At 46.2% G+C, this 14,438-nt stretch overlaps 1 protein-coding gene across 5 annotated transcripts in view; it reads right to left on the bottom strand.

The window, feature by feature from the left end:
- Positions 1–1,607: 1,607 nt before the first annotated feature.
- The window catches only part of BRAF (B-Raf proto-oncogene, serine/threonine kinase), a 212,184-nt gene continuing 199,353 nt past the window's right edge, over positions 1,608–14,438 (bottom strand). For all 5 annotated transcript variants that reach the window (XM_051835106.2, XM_051835108.2, XM_017338789.3 and 2 more), the window contains one exon: positions 1,608–8,066. In XM_051835106.2, coding sequence (XP_051691066.1) covers positions 8,044–8,066 — 23 coding nt within the window. In that variant the 3' untranslated portion in view covers positions 1,608–8,043. The remainder of the gene's footprint in view (positions 8,067–14,438) is intronic.

The raw sequence follows: 14,438 nt of genomic DNA, 5'->3' as shown, positions 1-14,438 counted from the left end.
TGCCTGGTGTTAAGACGGACGCCATCTTGGCCCTAGAACTGTTCTGTAGAGGCCTGTTGTCTGCGGCTGCCCTCACGTCGGGAGCAGTCGTGAGCCCAGCGTGCGTTGTCATGGACATGGGAGCTGCCCACGCCAGTGCATGTGTGTGCTCAGCTGGACCTTGGCCTTCTGTCCCAGCTACTAGGGGCGGCTTACCTGATTAGTGAAGGGGTGACCAAGCACAACTTCCATGTCTGTCCAAATTCCCACAGCCTTCATGACTGCAACAAAATGACACGTATGAGAATGACAAGACATTTGTGGGAAAACGGAATTAAAAGAGTTTACTGGGGCTGGTGCTGTGGCACAGTGGGTTAAGCTACCATCGACAGTGCCAGCATCCCATCTAGGCACCCTTTTGAGTCCCATTCCCTGATAATGGCCTGGGAAAGCAGTGGAAGATGGCCCAAGTCCTTGTCCCCCTGCACTCAAGTGGGAGACCTGGAAGCAGCTCTTGGTTCCTGGCTGTGGCCTGGCCCATCTCTGGCCGTTGCGGCCATTTGGGGAGTGACCCAGTGGATGGGAGAGCTCTCTCTGTGTTAACTCTTGCAGAGCTGGGACTCTGATAGGGAGTGCAGATACCCCAGACGCCCAGCTGTCCCCCCTGCACACGGGCCTTGTCTGGACTTGAGAGAGGGATGGAACGCACGGCGCTGTCTCATGTCTGGCTACACAGGCCTAGGCAGTCCCGTCCCATCTTTCAGGGCCTCTGCTCTAAGGTCTGAGTGGGAGAACTATAGATCCAGACAGTAGATCCAATGGTTACAGACCTGGGTAAAAGTATCTAAAGGTCTTTATCATAGAACTTCACAGCTAAAGCGCCCGTAATTCCAGGCTCGGTTTTAAGGGAAGCCAGTGCATCTCTTAGTCAGGCCATGGTCACTCAGCTTTGGCTGTGTGTAAAGTCCCTTGGGAAGTGGATTTCCTGAATGTTTATTAGTCGTTCCGCACGCACACCTAGGTGCTGACGGTGGCGTCTGGCGGCAGGGCAGGAGGCCGAGGCCAGGCTCTGGGGACTTCCCGATCCTTGACTGCTCAGGCTCGGCGTTTGCAGGGGAAGTTTTCAGACTGCTCACTTCTTTCCTGGAAACCTCGCCCAGTCACTGATAGACATGGTCAAGGAGTTTCTCCAAACATTAATTAGCTAAACCACATGCACGAAACTCACTGGGGTAACCACCATAAAAAAAAAAAAAATTAGAGGACCTAGTGCATTCTTACTTTCCAACAGACGGGGGTGTGTGCGTTTTATGTTCCTAGAGAGATTGCACTGGTGTTAGGAAGTCTGAAGGTCAAGTTTCACAGATGAACTCTAGAAATGACTGAACTAGGTAGGGTTCCCACTGCCACCTGTGCAGGGACGCCGAGGACAGTGGTCACGACGCTGAAATGCTGGAGGGTCCCTGCAACACGGCCCAGTCGGGCAGCACGTGTGTCCATGAGCACCAGCCGGGATACGGACAGCTGAGCTTCTTGCCCCGATGAAACAAGACGCACACTCTCAGTCCTTCCAGATTGCTCTGTTTCTGACCTGAACAGCGCTAGAAAAACCACCTTGATGAGCCGTGTCCATGCAGTCAGTCTTTATTATAGCAGGTTCGCATATTCACATCAAGTACATAGAACTTTTTTGCCTTTTATATAATACAGAGTTTTTAAATAACTTTACACAGAAATAAATGTCTTCAATCTGATTTCAGCTATCTTTATTTAATTCTCCATGCTTTCTATCCAAACTGAACAATATTTTCCATTGTACAAATTTACATGAGAAAAACTCCAAAGTACAAATGAAGGGACCTGAGCAGGAAAGAGAACCAAAGGATCAAGAAGTGGGTGTGGGGAAGAATTTTTAAAAAAAGGCAAAGGTTCAAGCAAACATTGAGGATTAAGGGACAAGAAGGAGACATTATCCATTTGACTGAAAATAAATGTCTTTTTTATGAATTGAAAAATAAGCTTTAAAAATAGTTACTCCATTGTAATTTTTGCAAAGCAGGTATAAGAGAGGTCTGTGGACAAGTAAAAAGTCCCCACCCTGTCACTGGGCACACCTCGGACTGCAGGAGAACCCGTGCAGTGTCTGCGTGGAACTGACCGGAACAGAACCTGAACCTTTGGCAGTAAGGAGAGGAATGTGAGAGTGGCGGGCTGCAGGGCGCGGGGCGGGAGCTCCCAGCACCGCACACAGGAAGCAGTTCCCTTCTCTCCCTGGCAGGAGACGCGTCCTCAATCCACGTACACGAAACGGGAGGACGTTTCCTCTTTCTTGGTCTAAACCAAACCACAGAGCAAGCACAACTACGGAGCAGAGTTCAGAGACAGACGCTGCCGTGGGAAGGGCCACCCCCGTCAGTCGCACGTCCTACCCTAGGAGCAGTCGCCGCTGAGGGAAGCAGATGCACACCCAGGCGTGGAGCCACCACCGATGCCGTCACTGACATGGAGGAGGCCCGCGAGGCCGCCGTGGGCATGGCAGGGGGCCCAGTGAGCGCGTTTTCAAATGAAGGCAGGAGAAGGGCACCGTGCGTGTGTGCACACACACACCCTCACACACACACCCGTGTATGTAAACTAACCACATGAAGAGAAATAAGACAGGAAGGTGTCACTTAGGTTGGTGATCAACAGGAATAAGAAGGCGTGTGCTCGCACAGCTGGTGTGAATCAGCTATGGAACATACACAGATGCTGCTGGAAGGGATGATTTCTTTTTTTAAAACCGTTCACAGCTTAGAATGAAAAGCACACTTATTGCACTCTTACATTTTAGGTAATTGTAGAGAACCCCCCCCCCCATTGGTTTTGCCCTATCCTCAGACTCACTCCCGCCCCTCCCGTCGTGGTCCACGTTCTCTGCATTTGTGCCTAGTCTCTCTGCTGCTGATGCTAGTCTGCCATTTCCTGTGCAACTCACACAAAAGGCTGAACACACAAATGCAACAGTAACTTGCAAAACCAAAGAGGGACTGAGCAGTTTAGCCCACTCCCATTCCCAGCCCCGTGAGCAGCCTCTTCAGCTGCCGGCTGCCCAGCACGGGGCCGCAGGTGAGCGCTCAGCCTGCTGGGCAAAGCAGAGGGTTTGTACACACAGACTTTCTCACATGAACACGAATAAACATTTCCGTTCTGTTTTCAGAGTATTTCAATCTACAGAATTCCTGTAAGAAATGCACCACAAAAAGGATACACTGGCTGTGTCCTCATGCAGAACTAGTTGTACTCGGAATAGCTAAATAAAGTAAACACTAATGAAACTGATCTAATAATGTAACTAAATGTCAGGGTGAGGCTGTGCACACTGACCTAAGGAACCTACTCACTTTACCAGGTTGCAAGTGCTGCTATGGTGTTTCTTAAAGCATTGGTAACAGTTCCTTAGCAGCCTTGGTAGGAACAGTGAATCCCCCCTTCCACAATTAGGAACAAAATGAAGATAAAGAAGATGTAACAGAAATTAGGATTCAACTCCCACCTGTCTCTGCCCAAGAGAATGAAAATAGGTGATCTGAAAACAGCAGCAGCAAGCGGTCTACTGTGCTGACCTAAGGATCCTAGGATGACTGTTTCCCCAGAGCTGGCAGCGTGGACCATGCGACACTGGCTGCGTCACTCTGCTCTGGCTAACCTACAGGCCCTCACCTCTGACCTCTGGGCGCAGAGCTGCGACTGCCCTCAGCCGGGGCTCATTCCGCTCCCTCGGGCATCAGCAGTATCTCAGGAAGACACTGCAGGATGCTGGAGACCACAGGCTGACGTTCATGAGGGATGAAACAAGACACCAGAAGCACACCGTGGAGCATGGCCAGTTTTACCCTGGCCAGCCAGGTCGCTCTCAGTTCCAGACTCAGTGCACCAGGGCAGGCGCGTAGCACAGTCCAGCCTCACTAGCAGACGAGTCCTGGGAGGCAAGTTCCCATTTCAGACCTTGAAAATCAGTGTCTAGGTTGGCAGCAGTGCTCTGGAAACTGATCCCATCAAATGCTGTCCTGTGATTTAATTTCTCCCTTTTCACTAATTTAACACACAATTGCTGCCCAGCATGCAATACTTCAACCCTAAACTAGAGCAGTTTCTTAAAACGTCTCTCAAACGTTTGTTATATAAAAGGCCCATGCTTTCAAGAACCTATGGGAATACAAAAGTTTCTCTAGAAAGTCACAGAACTATAATTTCAACTTAGTTGCTCTATGTGATAAATATTTCTATTATGTACTTTAAAAAAATAATTTTATTCACTGAAAATTTACCTGTGTGTCCTCATTTTTTAAATGTGGTTTTGGCTATAAACTCTTCAGTGCATTTATCTTTGCAGTCTAAATTGCACGCTTAAAAAAATACTAACACAGCTGAGTTAAACCAGAGTGGCTGCTCTCTTCATGTATCACTGATTTCTGCTAAGAGTTTAGCTTTGTTATTGCATCATGAAGGCACAGTAAGATCATTTGGCAAATTCTCAAGGTATCCTAGAGCCTTCCACCATGTCTATGTAAGACTGCGGAACTATCTGCTGCTCAGACTCCGTCAACCTTCCCTCTCTGGCTTCCGTCTGCCTGCAGCCTGGTGACTGGCACCTGCGTCTCCAGGCGCTGCTGTTCCGGCGCTCACATTGCCAGCTGGGATAGAGAAGGGGAGCCATTGCACCCTCTGAGCTGGGCGGTCTCTGAGCGCTGTGGCTAGCTCAGGAAGCTGTGCTGTCATGCCAAACCTACTGGGAATTAAAAGCTGGCTCACCTTAGCGAAGTGATACCCTAACAACTTCGGTTCATGCAGAAGATTACGGTTAGCACTCTGAGGCTACCCCTAAGCAGGTGCCGGCACCACTTTCAGCAGCACTCGGACACAGCATCTCTGCGTCAATGTACAATGCCCTTAGGACAGAATGGGAGTGCTCAAGATGCAAGTGCGCACGGAGGTCACCATCTCCAGTCTCCCCCGTCCTCAGCTCCTGCTCCTCGCCTTTCAAGATACAGAGCTATCATAGCCTCATCCGAAGGAGCTAGTTTCTCAAGAGGTCGTCTGAACCCTGCGACGTGTTTCACCCTGGAGCTGGACGGCGAGGGGCGAGGGGCGAGGGGCGAGGGGCGAGGGGCTGGCCGGGCCGGCGAGAGAGGCGGCGGTTGTGCAGCATCTCCGGCAGGGCCCGACCAGCGCCGAGCAACACGGTGCGCACACGAGCCGGTGCGCCCCGAGGACGCCTCCGCACGCAGGTCTTGCCCCATTTGACATCGCGCGCTCTGTTCTCCGACGCAGTTAGTTACCACGCATGGGGCTTACACGGGGCATCGGCTTCAGGACGCCCCCGAGTCCTTCCAGATCTCATACCAGGGATGGCACGTTCAGGAACCAGAACTGATGGCTAGACAGAATCTTCCTTTAGCGTGTACCTATGTACAATGATCACATCGGATTTTTAAGTCCACAAGTCCTATAAACTACTTTTGAGGGGCAATATTATTTCAGTGGCAAAGGACTAGGTTAGAAGCATTCCTTTAGAGCTCCTCTCACCCTATCACAAGTCGGATTCCCTAGAGAAGGCTCAGCAGCCACTTGCAGAAACGGGAGTAACAGTTACCGCGCTACAAGACGACGGGTGGAGTTACCGCCCTACAAGACGATCGGAGCAGCAGCCACAGTCTACACAAACGACTCATAAAGTGCTTCGCACACATGAGGACTTCTTCCTCGTGTTTTCTTAGGAGCTCAGCAAGTCTGTCTGTAGTTTAAGCATCAAAAAAATAAAGCAAATCTAACTCAAAAGAGACCCCTTTTCATGTCACTTAAATAAAAAGTAAAGAAAAAAACTATTTGATGGAAAAACGGGAAAACCTCTCAATCCCTGAGCCAGGCTTCCGGGCACAGCTTCATTTGATGTCAAGTCTCCTCCCTCATTCAGATGATAGCACCCACTCGGAAATGAAAGGGAAGAAAACAGCATCTCACCCTACTCTTGTCTAGAAAATGCAACGCAAAGCTTCCTCCTCAGCTGAGTTCTAAGTTCTGAGCCAACCTTGGCCAAGGGAACACAGCCACGTCTAAAAGCATCCACACAGACACATTTAACAAAGCATGCCCAGCGCCTTTCAGAGGCCGCAATGCGTGCGGAGGTCCACGGTCACTCCAGCTTCGCAGTTTGTGAATTCTGTAAGACACTGCTCTGCTCACGTAAGACTTAAACACACACCGCTTTTCCAAAAAGGTTAACAAGTTTCCAAGTTCCGTGAACAACCTTTCTCAAGTCCATGAAATTCTGAGTGACCTTCTACCCAACACAGGTATGTTAGCAAAATCACTTACTGGGAGCGAGGAGGCTGCAATACGACAGCTGGACCAGGAGTTACGGTCTGCAACCACGAAACAGCATCTCTCTGTCCCGGTGCAGGTTCTTGGCTGCCGCTTAGCTGGGCCAGCTCCATCTGCTAACTCCTGTAAGAGACCCTAGACTCCTGAGACAGGAGGTATCTGTCCCTCAAGTAGCCACAGTCACTTTCTTTGCTACTACTCAGATTTATACTACCCTTCAATAAAGGTCAAGGGAAGCTATAGATAGATCATACATTTTCTTCATTTGTGCAAAGTTTAGAAAAATTAGGTTCTTAATACCACATGAGCTTTTTCTGTAAAAGCAACTGATGAGGCTCCACATACTCTCCCTTGGTGCCAATATTCTCAAATTTGCTGGTCTCTGCCTGTGGAACTCAGGTGCCTAATTACCCAACCTTTTGAAGACCAGGCTTGGGAAAAACAGGAGGAGAATGAATGGAGACACCACCATTTTTATTTTAGATTGCATATTCTAGAAAAAAAAAAAAAGACTAGGAAAGAAGATGTAGGATGTAGTGTAGGAATAAGTTGGAAGAAACAATGAGATTATTAGCAAAGATATTAGTGTGGATCCAGCAAGTATCATTAATTTAAAAATTATAAATATTTGTCATTATGCTAAGACTCCCCATACTTAGAGAAAAGGATAATGATCTTTCTTTAAATGTTGTTTATATAACAAAAATACAATTTTCAGCACATTACAATTCTCATGGGAAGTGTTTTTATTCCAATTCAATTAAATTTGAGATTTTCTTTTTAATAAAAATAGAAGAAACTCAGAAATTAAAACCTGTATCTTACATTTAAATTACACAAATTTATCACATTCAAAACTGTTATTAAGCAGTTTTGCAGGCTTTTAAATTAGTTATTGCCCCTGGCATTTTATGCTCTGGACAAGGTAGCCACGTAAGTACTTGGTGACTGGAAGAGCGCAGGAGAAGACACAAACTGAATTGTCCTGAGAATCTGCTACGTCGTGCAGGAGAAACGTCCCCCGCCACCTGCATTGCTGGACCCACTGAGAGCACGCGCCCTGCAGCCTGCGTGGTTAGGCGGCCCCTCCGTGAGGTCAGGGAGAAGATGCAGCATCCCATTTCCCTCTGCCCAGACCCCCGCTCCTGGTCACCTCCCCCCTGGCTCCCCCTGCCACCCCCAGGACTGGACGCGCCCCACACAGGACCGGCATGCTGCACTTCTGTTCCGTCCCTCAGCAGTGAACCGGGACAGCTCGGGGAGGAGCTCCACAGCAAGCTCCCAGAGCAGGCAAGAGGATGCCGCGTGGTGACGGAACTGCCCTGCCAGAGGCTCGGCCGCGCGTCCACCCGGCGGTCACAGGCAAGTGGGCCGGCAGGTCTTCCCAGTCTCCCAAGCTGCAGCAGCACCTTCCATCAGCCTGACTGTCAAAAGGCCAGGGCTCGGGGTCCTCCTCTTCGTCTGGGAGTGGGCACGTGGTATTTGTGTTGAAGAAACACTGGCAGCAGAGGTGTCTGGATCCTAAAACATTCTTCCCTCTTTTCTTGAATAGGAAACTCCACTCTGTTCCACACAGCTTATGCATTGGAAATCTGATATCTTTAAAAAAGGATTTGAGGAACAGAACTGTGTTTTGATGTTAACAAATTTTACGAACACAAGACTTAAGAATTAAGAGTAGATGCTGCCATGATGGTGTGGCTACTTGAAGGCTGCAAATTCTCCTGTAGAGGGAGGACAAAAGCTAATTTTAAAAAAGTTATCTCAACCTAGAGACACAGAAAAGCCTCATCCGAACCTTACTGAAAGACAACTAGTTACGTATCACAAACCCAGCTACACTCCACTGGCTGCGAAGCAAGACCGGCTTATGCTCATGGAAGAACCCAGGTGTGTGGAAGCAGTATGCACAATACCGCTCAGCAGCACCAACTACTCTCTGAGATAATCTCCCGGCTGGGTCTTGCGTGGAAAATGACTCAAAATAGTAACGTCTAGCCGCACAATATTTTGCCCTCATAATTACTCATTCATTTTCATCTAGCATATTACATTATTATAATGCCACTCGTCAGGAAGAGAGAAGTCGGAATCAACCTCATTTTGCTAGATAAAATTAACATGTCAAATGATTTGTCTGCCACCAAAAAAAATTAGCCACTTAGCAGAACTCTCAGTACAAGGCGTTCCTTAATCGCAGAAGTCCCTCTGAGGTGGCATACTGCACGGGCTTACTGATCTGGGGACTGCGTGACATTATGTTCCACCTCCCATTTGTGCACAGCTTCCACTCGGAACTGAAGGCCAGCTCCAGTCATGAGAGACTCAGTTAGTTTCTGGGAGCTGGTCAGTAACTAAGTACCAGAATCTGGTCAGCCATAACATCATTTTTTTTCTTTCTTATTCAGTGATAGTTTATTGGTCCTTAGCATTACACCCCAACTGCCAAGGTAAATTCATATACACAACTGCAGGCAGAAACGTGCAAGGTGCTATGCAAGTACACGGAAGGCTACTTTCACACATTTAACTTGCTCTCTGAACAGCAGCTTCTGCAAGGCTAAGCAGTCACTTATGTGCACACACTGTTTACCTGAGGAGTAACTTACCCGGTTTCTGACTGCTATTAGATTCTACCTGGTTGCTTGAAAATGTTGGAATGTCCCAATAAACCACAGATCACTAGTGACTGGCTGATGGGACCCTCCGATGTGCAAGCTGGTAACGTGAGAACCGAGTGCCTGCTCTGTGCCAGGCGCCTCACTGCAGTTTATACAAACTAGCAACTGATTCTCCTAGTGATCCTAATGAGGCAGAGACCAGGACTTCTCTTAGTTCACAGATGAGCAGGCTGAGGTTCAGAACAGCAAGGAACCTGCCCACTTAACACAGCTGGAAAACCGCAGAGGCAGAGGCAGACCAGGTGCCGGCTCTACCCAGGTTCTGACAGCTGACAGCCTCTCAGCAATCTTCAGTGATTAGTATTTGTTTACCACTGTAAATACAACTACATATTGGAATGAAGATACTCTCTCCATCCAAGGAGTCCTTTAAACAATTAGCCAAGGTATTTTGAAACAAAATACCAGGAAGAATAAAAGAATCACTACTTTACTCTTACAGTTAAAAGGATTGGGGAGTCTGGCACTGATTATTTAAAAAAAAAATTATTAGGACCTTGGAAAGTAGTACATTTAGACTACACCCTCCGGAAGCTTCTTGGCAAACAGACTCGAGAAATGCACACTCCCCCCACTGCTGATGCTGAGTCGTCATGATGCTAAGATTGCTACCTCAGCGATTTAACACATTCCTCTGGACTGGTTTGCTATTCTTATGAATAATCACTGCATCTACTTAGAATCCAAATCCCACAGAAGGAAGACAGTGTTAAATAACATCTGCATATTAGGAATATTTATAAAAATATTATATAATCTATTAAGTGAGTACTGTATTAATGGAAAATAAAACCTAAGCCAAATTTTATATATACTAAAAATATTTAGGCCTTCAGACAATACTTCCTATTCATTATAACTACACATTCTATTATGTTGAAGAGTGTTCTTAGAATATAAGCCTTAAAAATAAAAACAAACGGCCGGCGCCGCGGCTCAACAGGCTAATCCTTACCGCCTTGCGGCGCCGGCACACAGGGTTCTAGTCCCGGTAGGGGCACCGGATTCTGTCCTGGTTGCCCCTCTTCCAGGCCAGCTCTCTGCTGTGGCCAGGGAGTGCAGTGGAGGATGGCCCAAGTGCTTGGGCCCTGCACCCCATGGGAGACCAGGAGAAGCACCTGGCTCCTGGCTTCGGATCAGCATGGTGCGCCGGCTGCGGCGGCCATTGGAGGGTGAACCAACGGCAAAGGAAGACCTTTCTCTCTGTCTCTCTCTCTCACTGTCCACTCTGCCTGTCAGAAAAAAAAATTTAAAAAAAATTAGAAAAAAAAAAGAAGAAAATCTTAACAAACTCCAAATCAAAGCAGACACTAAAGGTCAATCTACTAAAAGTCTTCTGCTTCTAATGGAATCAAATCTTTTCATAACCGACTTTGAGTTCAAGAAAAAAATAAGAAGAGACTAAGAATCGATCAAGTAGAACTCTTTCTGTAGGTGTCTCCCCAATCAGAGAGAATATAAATGAAAAGATGTGGATAACAAGCGACAGATCTGCTTTTGGGAAAAAAAAAAATCTCCTTGTTTTTTTCTGGCTTATCTGTAAATCTAATTTTCCTATTCCACCTACAATTCATTATTTGAAAAGGCGAATCTCCATGTGTGAAGTTACTTGATATGAAATACCTACATCTTGTGACATTTTGAAAATCTCACTATTAATTTGCTAACAGAAAATTTAACTAGAGTCCAATATGAAATATTTTCTCCCTCTCTTTTCAGGCTGAGGAAAACCTAAGGTCTCTCTTCCATCTGACTTTATTCATGAAAAGGCAGAGAACGTTTGGGAGGACTTTAAAGAATGAGACCTTGTGATTTGGACTCCTGAAATGCTATAGTTTTTTTTTTTTTTAAGCTAAAGACATTAACTAGTTTAAAACCTTACCAATTACCCTCTAATCCAGAATAAAATGTATTTTAATGGCCATTAAGTATAAATAATTTGATACAATTTTTAGATAAGATATGCTATGAAAAATCTAAAAGGTTATTTCTTACGCAAATAAAACAGGTTGTAGAAATGCTTACTAATGCAGCAAACTCTCGATCAAATAGGACTATAATTGATAAAAGGTTTTAGTCATGAAATACCTATTTCAGAATTTTTTAAAGGATCATTTCCTTCAGTTGAAAGTGATTCAGTTGAGGGAAACAGTTATTTACCCCGGGGTGTCAAACAGCTAACATCGCAGAGGCTGTTTTCATTACTGGTTCAGGATTTCAACCACCAGTACGACATTTTAATACCTGGAAATAAATGCGCCTGAGACACTGAGTGAGTCCGTGATCCCTAACTAACAGAGGACAAGTCTCACTTCCTATCAATGACTAGCCAGACTTTTAAAACATAAGGCAGTTTGTAAAAAGGTTGCTTCCTGAAGGAAATACATAATAATAAAAAGAGGGCTCAGGCTCTAGGAAAGCAGCAGTGAGTCACAAAACAAGTGTTCATTTCAATTACCTCATCAAAGAGATTATCTCTACATATGGTCATGAAAATTTGGTTTTCTTTATTTGGAGAGTATATTTAAAATCAGTATAGAACAAAAAACGTAACAAATGACAACAAGGACGCTGACCAAAAGGGAAGCTGATTTAATCTCAATGCTTCCTGTTTCTCCAGACACATGTTTACCTAAACAGCTCACCTGCCATATTTTTCCTGTTCTCCCACTAACATTTCCAGTGGGGCCATTTTGGAAGGGAGAAGAGAATTACCATGCGACCCTGGAGGCACAGTGTGTGTCTATGGGGCGGCAGAGAGTCTCTGGGCAGCTCCACACCATGCGACCCCTGGAGGCACAGTGTGTGTCTATGGGGTGGCACAGTCTCTGGGCGGCTCCACACCATGCGACCCTGGAGGCACAGTGTGTGTCTATGGGGTGGCACAGTCTCTGGGCGGCTCCACACCATGTGACGCCTGGAGGCACAGTGTGTGTCTATGGGGTGGCACAGTCTCTGGGCGGCTCCACACCATGCGACCCCTGGAGGCACAGTGTGTGTCTATGGGGCGGCACAGTCTCTGGGCAGCTCCACACCATGCGACCCCTGGAGGCACAGTGTGTGTCTATGGGGCGGCAGAGAGTCTCTGGGCAGCTCCACACCATGTGACCCCTGGAGGCACAGTGTGTGTCTATGGGGTGGCACAGTCTCTGGGCAGCTGCAAGAGCTCAGGAATGCCCCCTGGGAAAGGCAGAGAGGAACAGAGGGAGATGCAGACGGCAGGACTGGGAAGGGTGATGCTGGGAGCGAATGATGGAAGATCACAGGCAGGCAGGTGTGTACTGGGGCCACAGGAAGAGCTCCGTCTACAACAGTCCCGCCACCCTGTGCTTCAGAATGCCAAACCCCCTTTGAACACTGCACAGACAAAGTCAATGTTGTGAAGACTTTGTCAGCTACATGCTTATTTGTGAATAAATAAAATCCCTCTAATAACTTAAATGTGTCTTCAACGTCACTGGAGGGTTTTGAGATCATGCACCTTGATGTCTTCCAGTATGTGATTCCGACAGCCCTTTCTTATTCTCGTTTTTCAAATGATGAGAAATGTCCTTTTTCATTATTTTACCTAAATTCAAAGTCATGAATCAATCTGTAAAATCATGGTGGCATTACTTACCTTGAGCCACCAACTGAAAAGGTGTATCATGATTATTAACAAGTGGTTTTTCTGGATGAAATTTAAGCAAATAAAGGAAGTGTTTCAGCATTCTGTTTATAAAATCTCCCCAAATGTCTTCTTTATTAACTTCAAAGCATGGCATTTATGCAGATATTGTCTGTCTGCTGGAAAAACCGTGAATGGTCAGCTGTATTTAAGTCATCCTCAATCCACAGTGAGTGAATGAAGATGTAGTTAACAGGGCAGCTCTGGGTCCTGGACAGACTAGGAAGCAGGGACAGCAAACTGCTTTCCTGCTGCTTCAGAACACACTGACTGACACCTTTTAGTCTTTTTTTAAAAAACAAAACAAAACAAAAACAAGAAAGTGTAGGCATTAGAAAGCATTAACCGGCCGGTGCCGCAGCTCACTTGGCTAATCCCCCACCTGCAGTGCCGGCACACCGGGTTCTAGTCCCGGTTGCTCCTCTTCCAGTCCAGCTCTCTGCTGTGGCCCGGGAGGGCAGTGGAGGATGGCTCACGTGCTTGGGCCCTGCACCCGCATGGGAGACCAGGAGGAAGCACCTGGCTCCTGGCTTCAGATCGGCACACTGCACCGGCCGTGGCAGCCATTTTGGGGGTGAACCAACAGAAAAAGGAAGACCTTTCTCTCTGTTTCTCTCTTTCACTGTCTAACTCTGCCTGTCAAAATAATAATAATAATAAGTAAAAGAAAGAAAGAAAGAAAGAAAGAAAGAAAGAAAGAAAGAAAGAAAGAAAGAGAGAGAAAGAAAGAAAGAGAGAGAAAGAAAGAAAGAAGCATGAACCAACACTTTACACCATGGAATAATAACACAACAAAAGAACTGTATTCACTCATCATAAGTAGTCTTGCTGGGAAAGATTATAAAGGGGACAGAAATCTTGTGAGACACCACGATATGGTGATTGCTAAAATGTGTCCCGTGAGAAGTAAGTAACAGCTTACAGTCACCCAGAGGAAAACAACCCTAACAGTTTTCACAGAATTCTGTGAAGATTGGGGTGGGAGAATGTGGGAGAGAGATCAGAGGGCTCTTTTGTTTGTGAGATATCCTTACTATATAAAGAAACACTATCTAAAAGAACTCTGCTTTATAACATTTTTCGCATTAAAAACCCAAAGGCAAACCACTTTACTCATGTCCAACATGCCACTTCTCAGTAACATCTCTGGTCATTTGCACCCTCAATTTATAAAAAGAAATTTAGTCTCTCACTTCATAGAAATAAAGCACATCCGAAATTTCTTTCTAAACTGTAGTAAAAAGGCATGGTTATAGAGAAAACTTTACAAATGCAATTAGGATGATTCAACCCGAGGGACGTCCTGGACCAGATCTGCGCCGTTAGTCTGATGCAGCACGGGCTAAGCCAGTGTCAGCCTCCACCTGCAACCACACGCACGGCTCAAGTCCTCTGGAGCACTGATGAGTGAGAGCTCACAACAGAAGCTGCGTGAGTCAAGTCAAATGCAATAATTAGAATAGCCAAGTGAATGAAACAAACGTGGGACAGGAATTACAGCCTCTGGAAGAGGCGCTGCCACTTTTTAGCAATATCTGTGTATTTTTACCTGTGGTTGTTGAAAATCCAATCTTAGGAATGAATTTTAGATTGGGAAATAAACACCTCCAGTCTTTAAGCCACAAGTGTTCTTTGGTTCACCTTTTTTAAAAAAAAAACACATCCTACTCCATTTAACATACAAGCAAACATGCGTTCATGTATTTTTCTTTTGTTGTTACCCTCCTGTAATCTCTCACTCATTTAAT

This window comes from Oryctolagus cuniculus, chromosome 3 (assembly GCF_964237555.1).
Source record: "Oryctolagus cuniculus chromosome 3, mOryCun1.1, whole genome shotgun sequence".
In the NCBI taxonomy this organism is placed as follows: domain Eukaryota; kingdom Metazoa; phylum Chordata; class Mammalia; order Lagomorpha; family Leporidae; genus Oryctolagus; species Oryctolagus cuniculus.
Note: the sequence above shows the minus strand (reverse complement) of the source record. Positions and strands in the feature narration are given on the sequence as shown.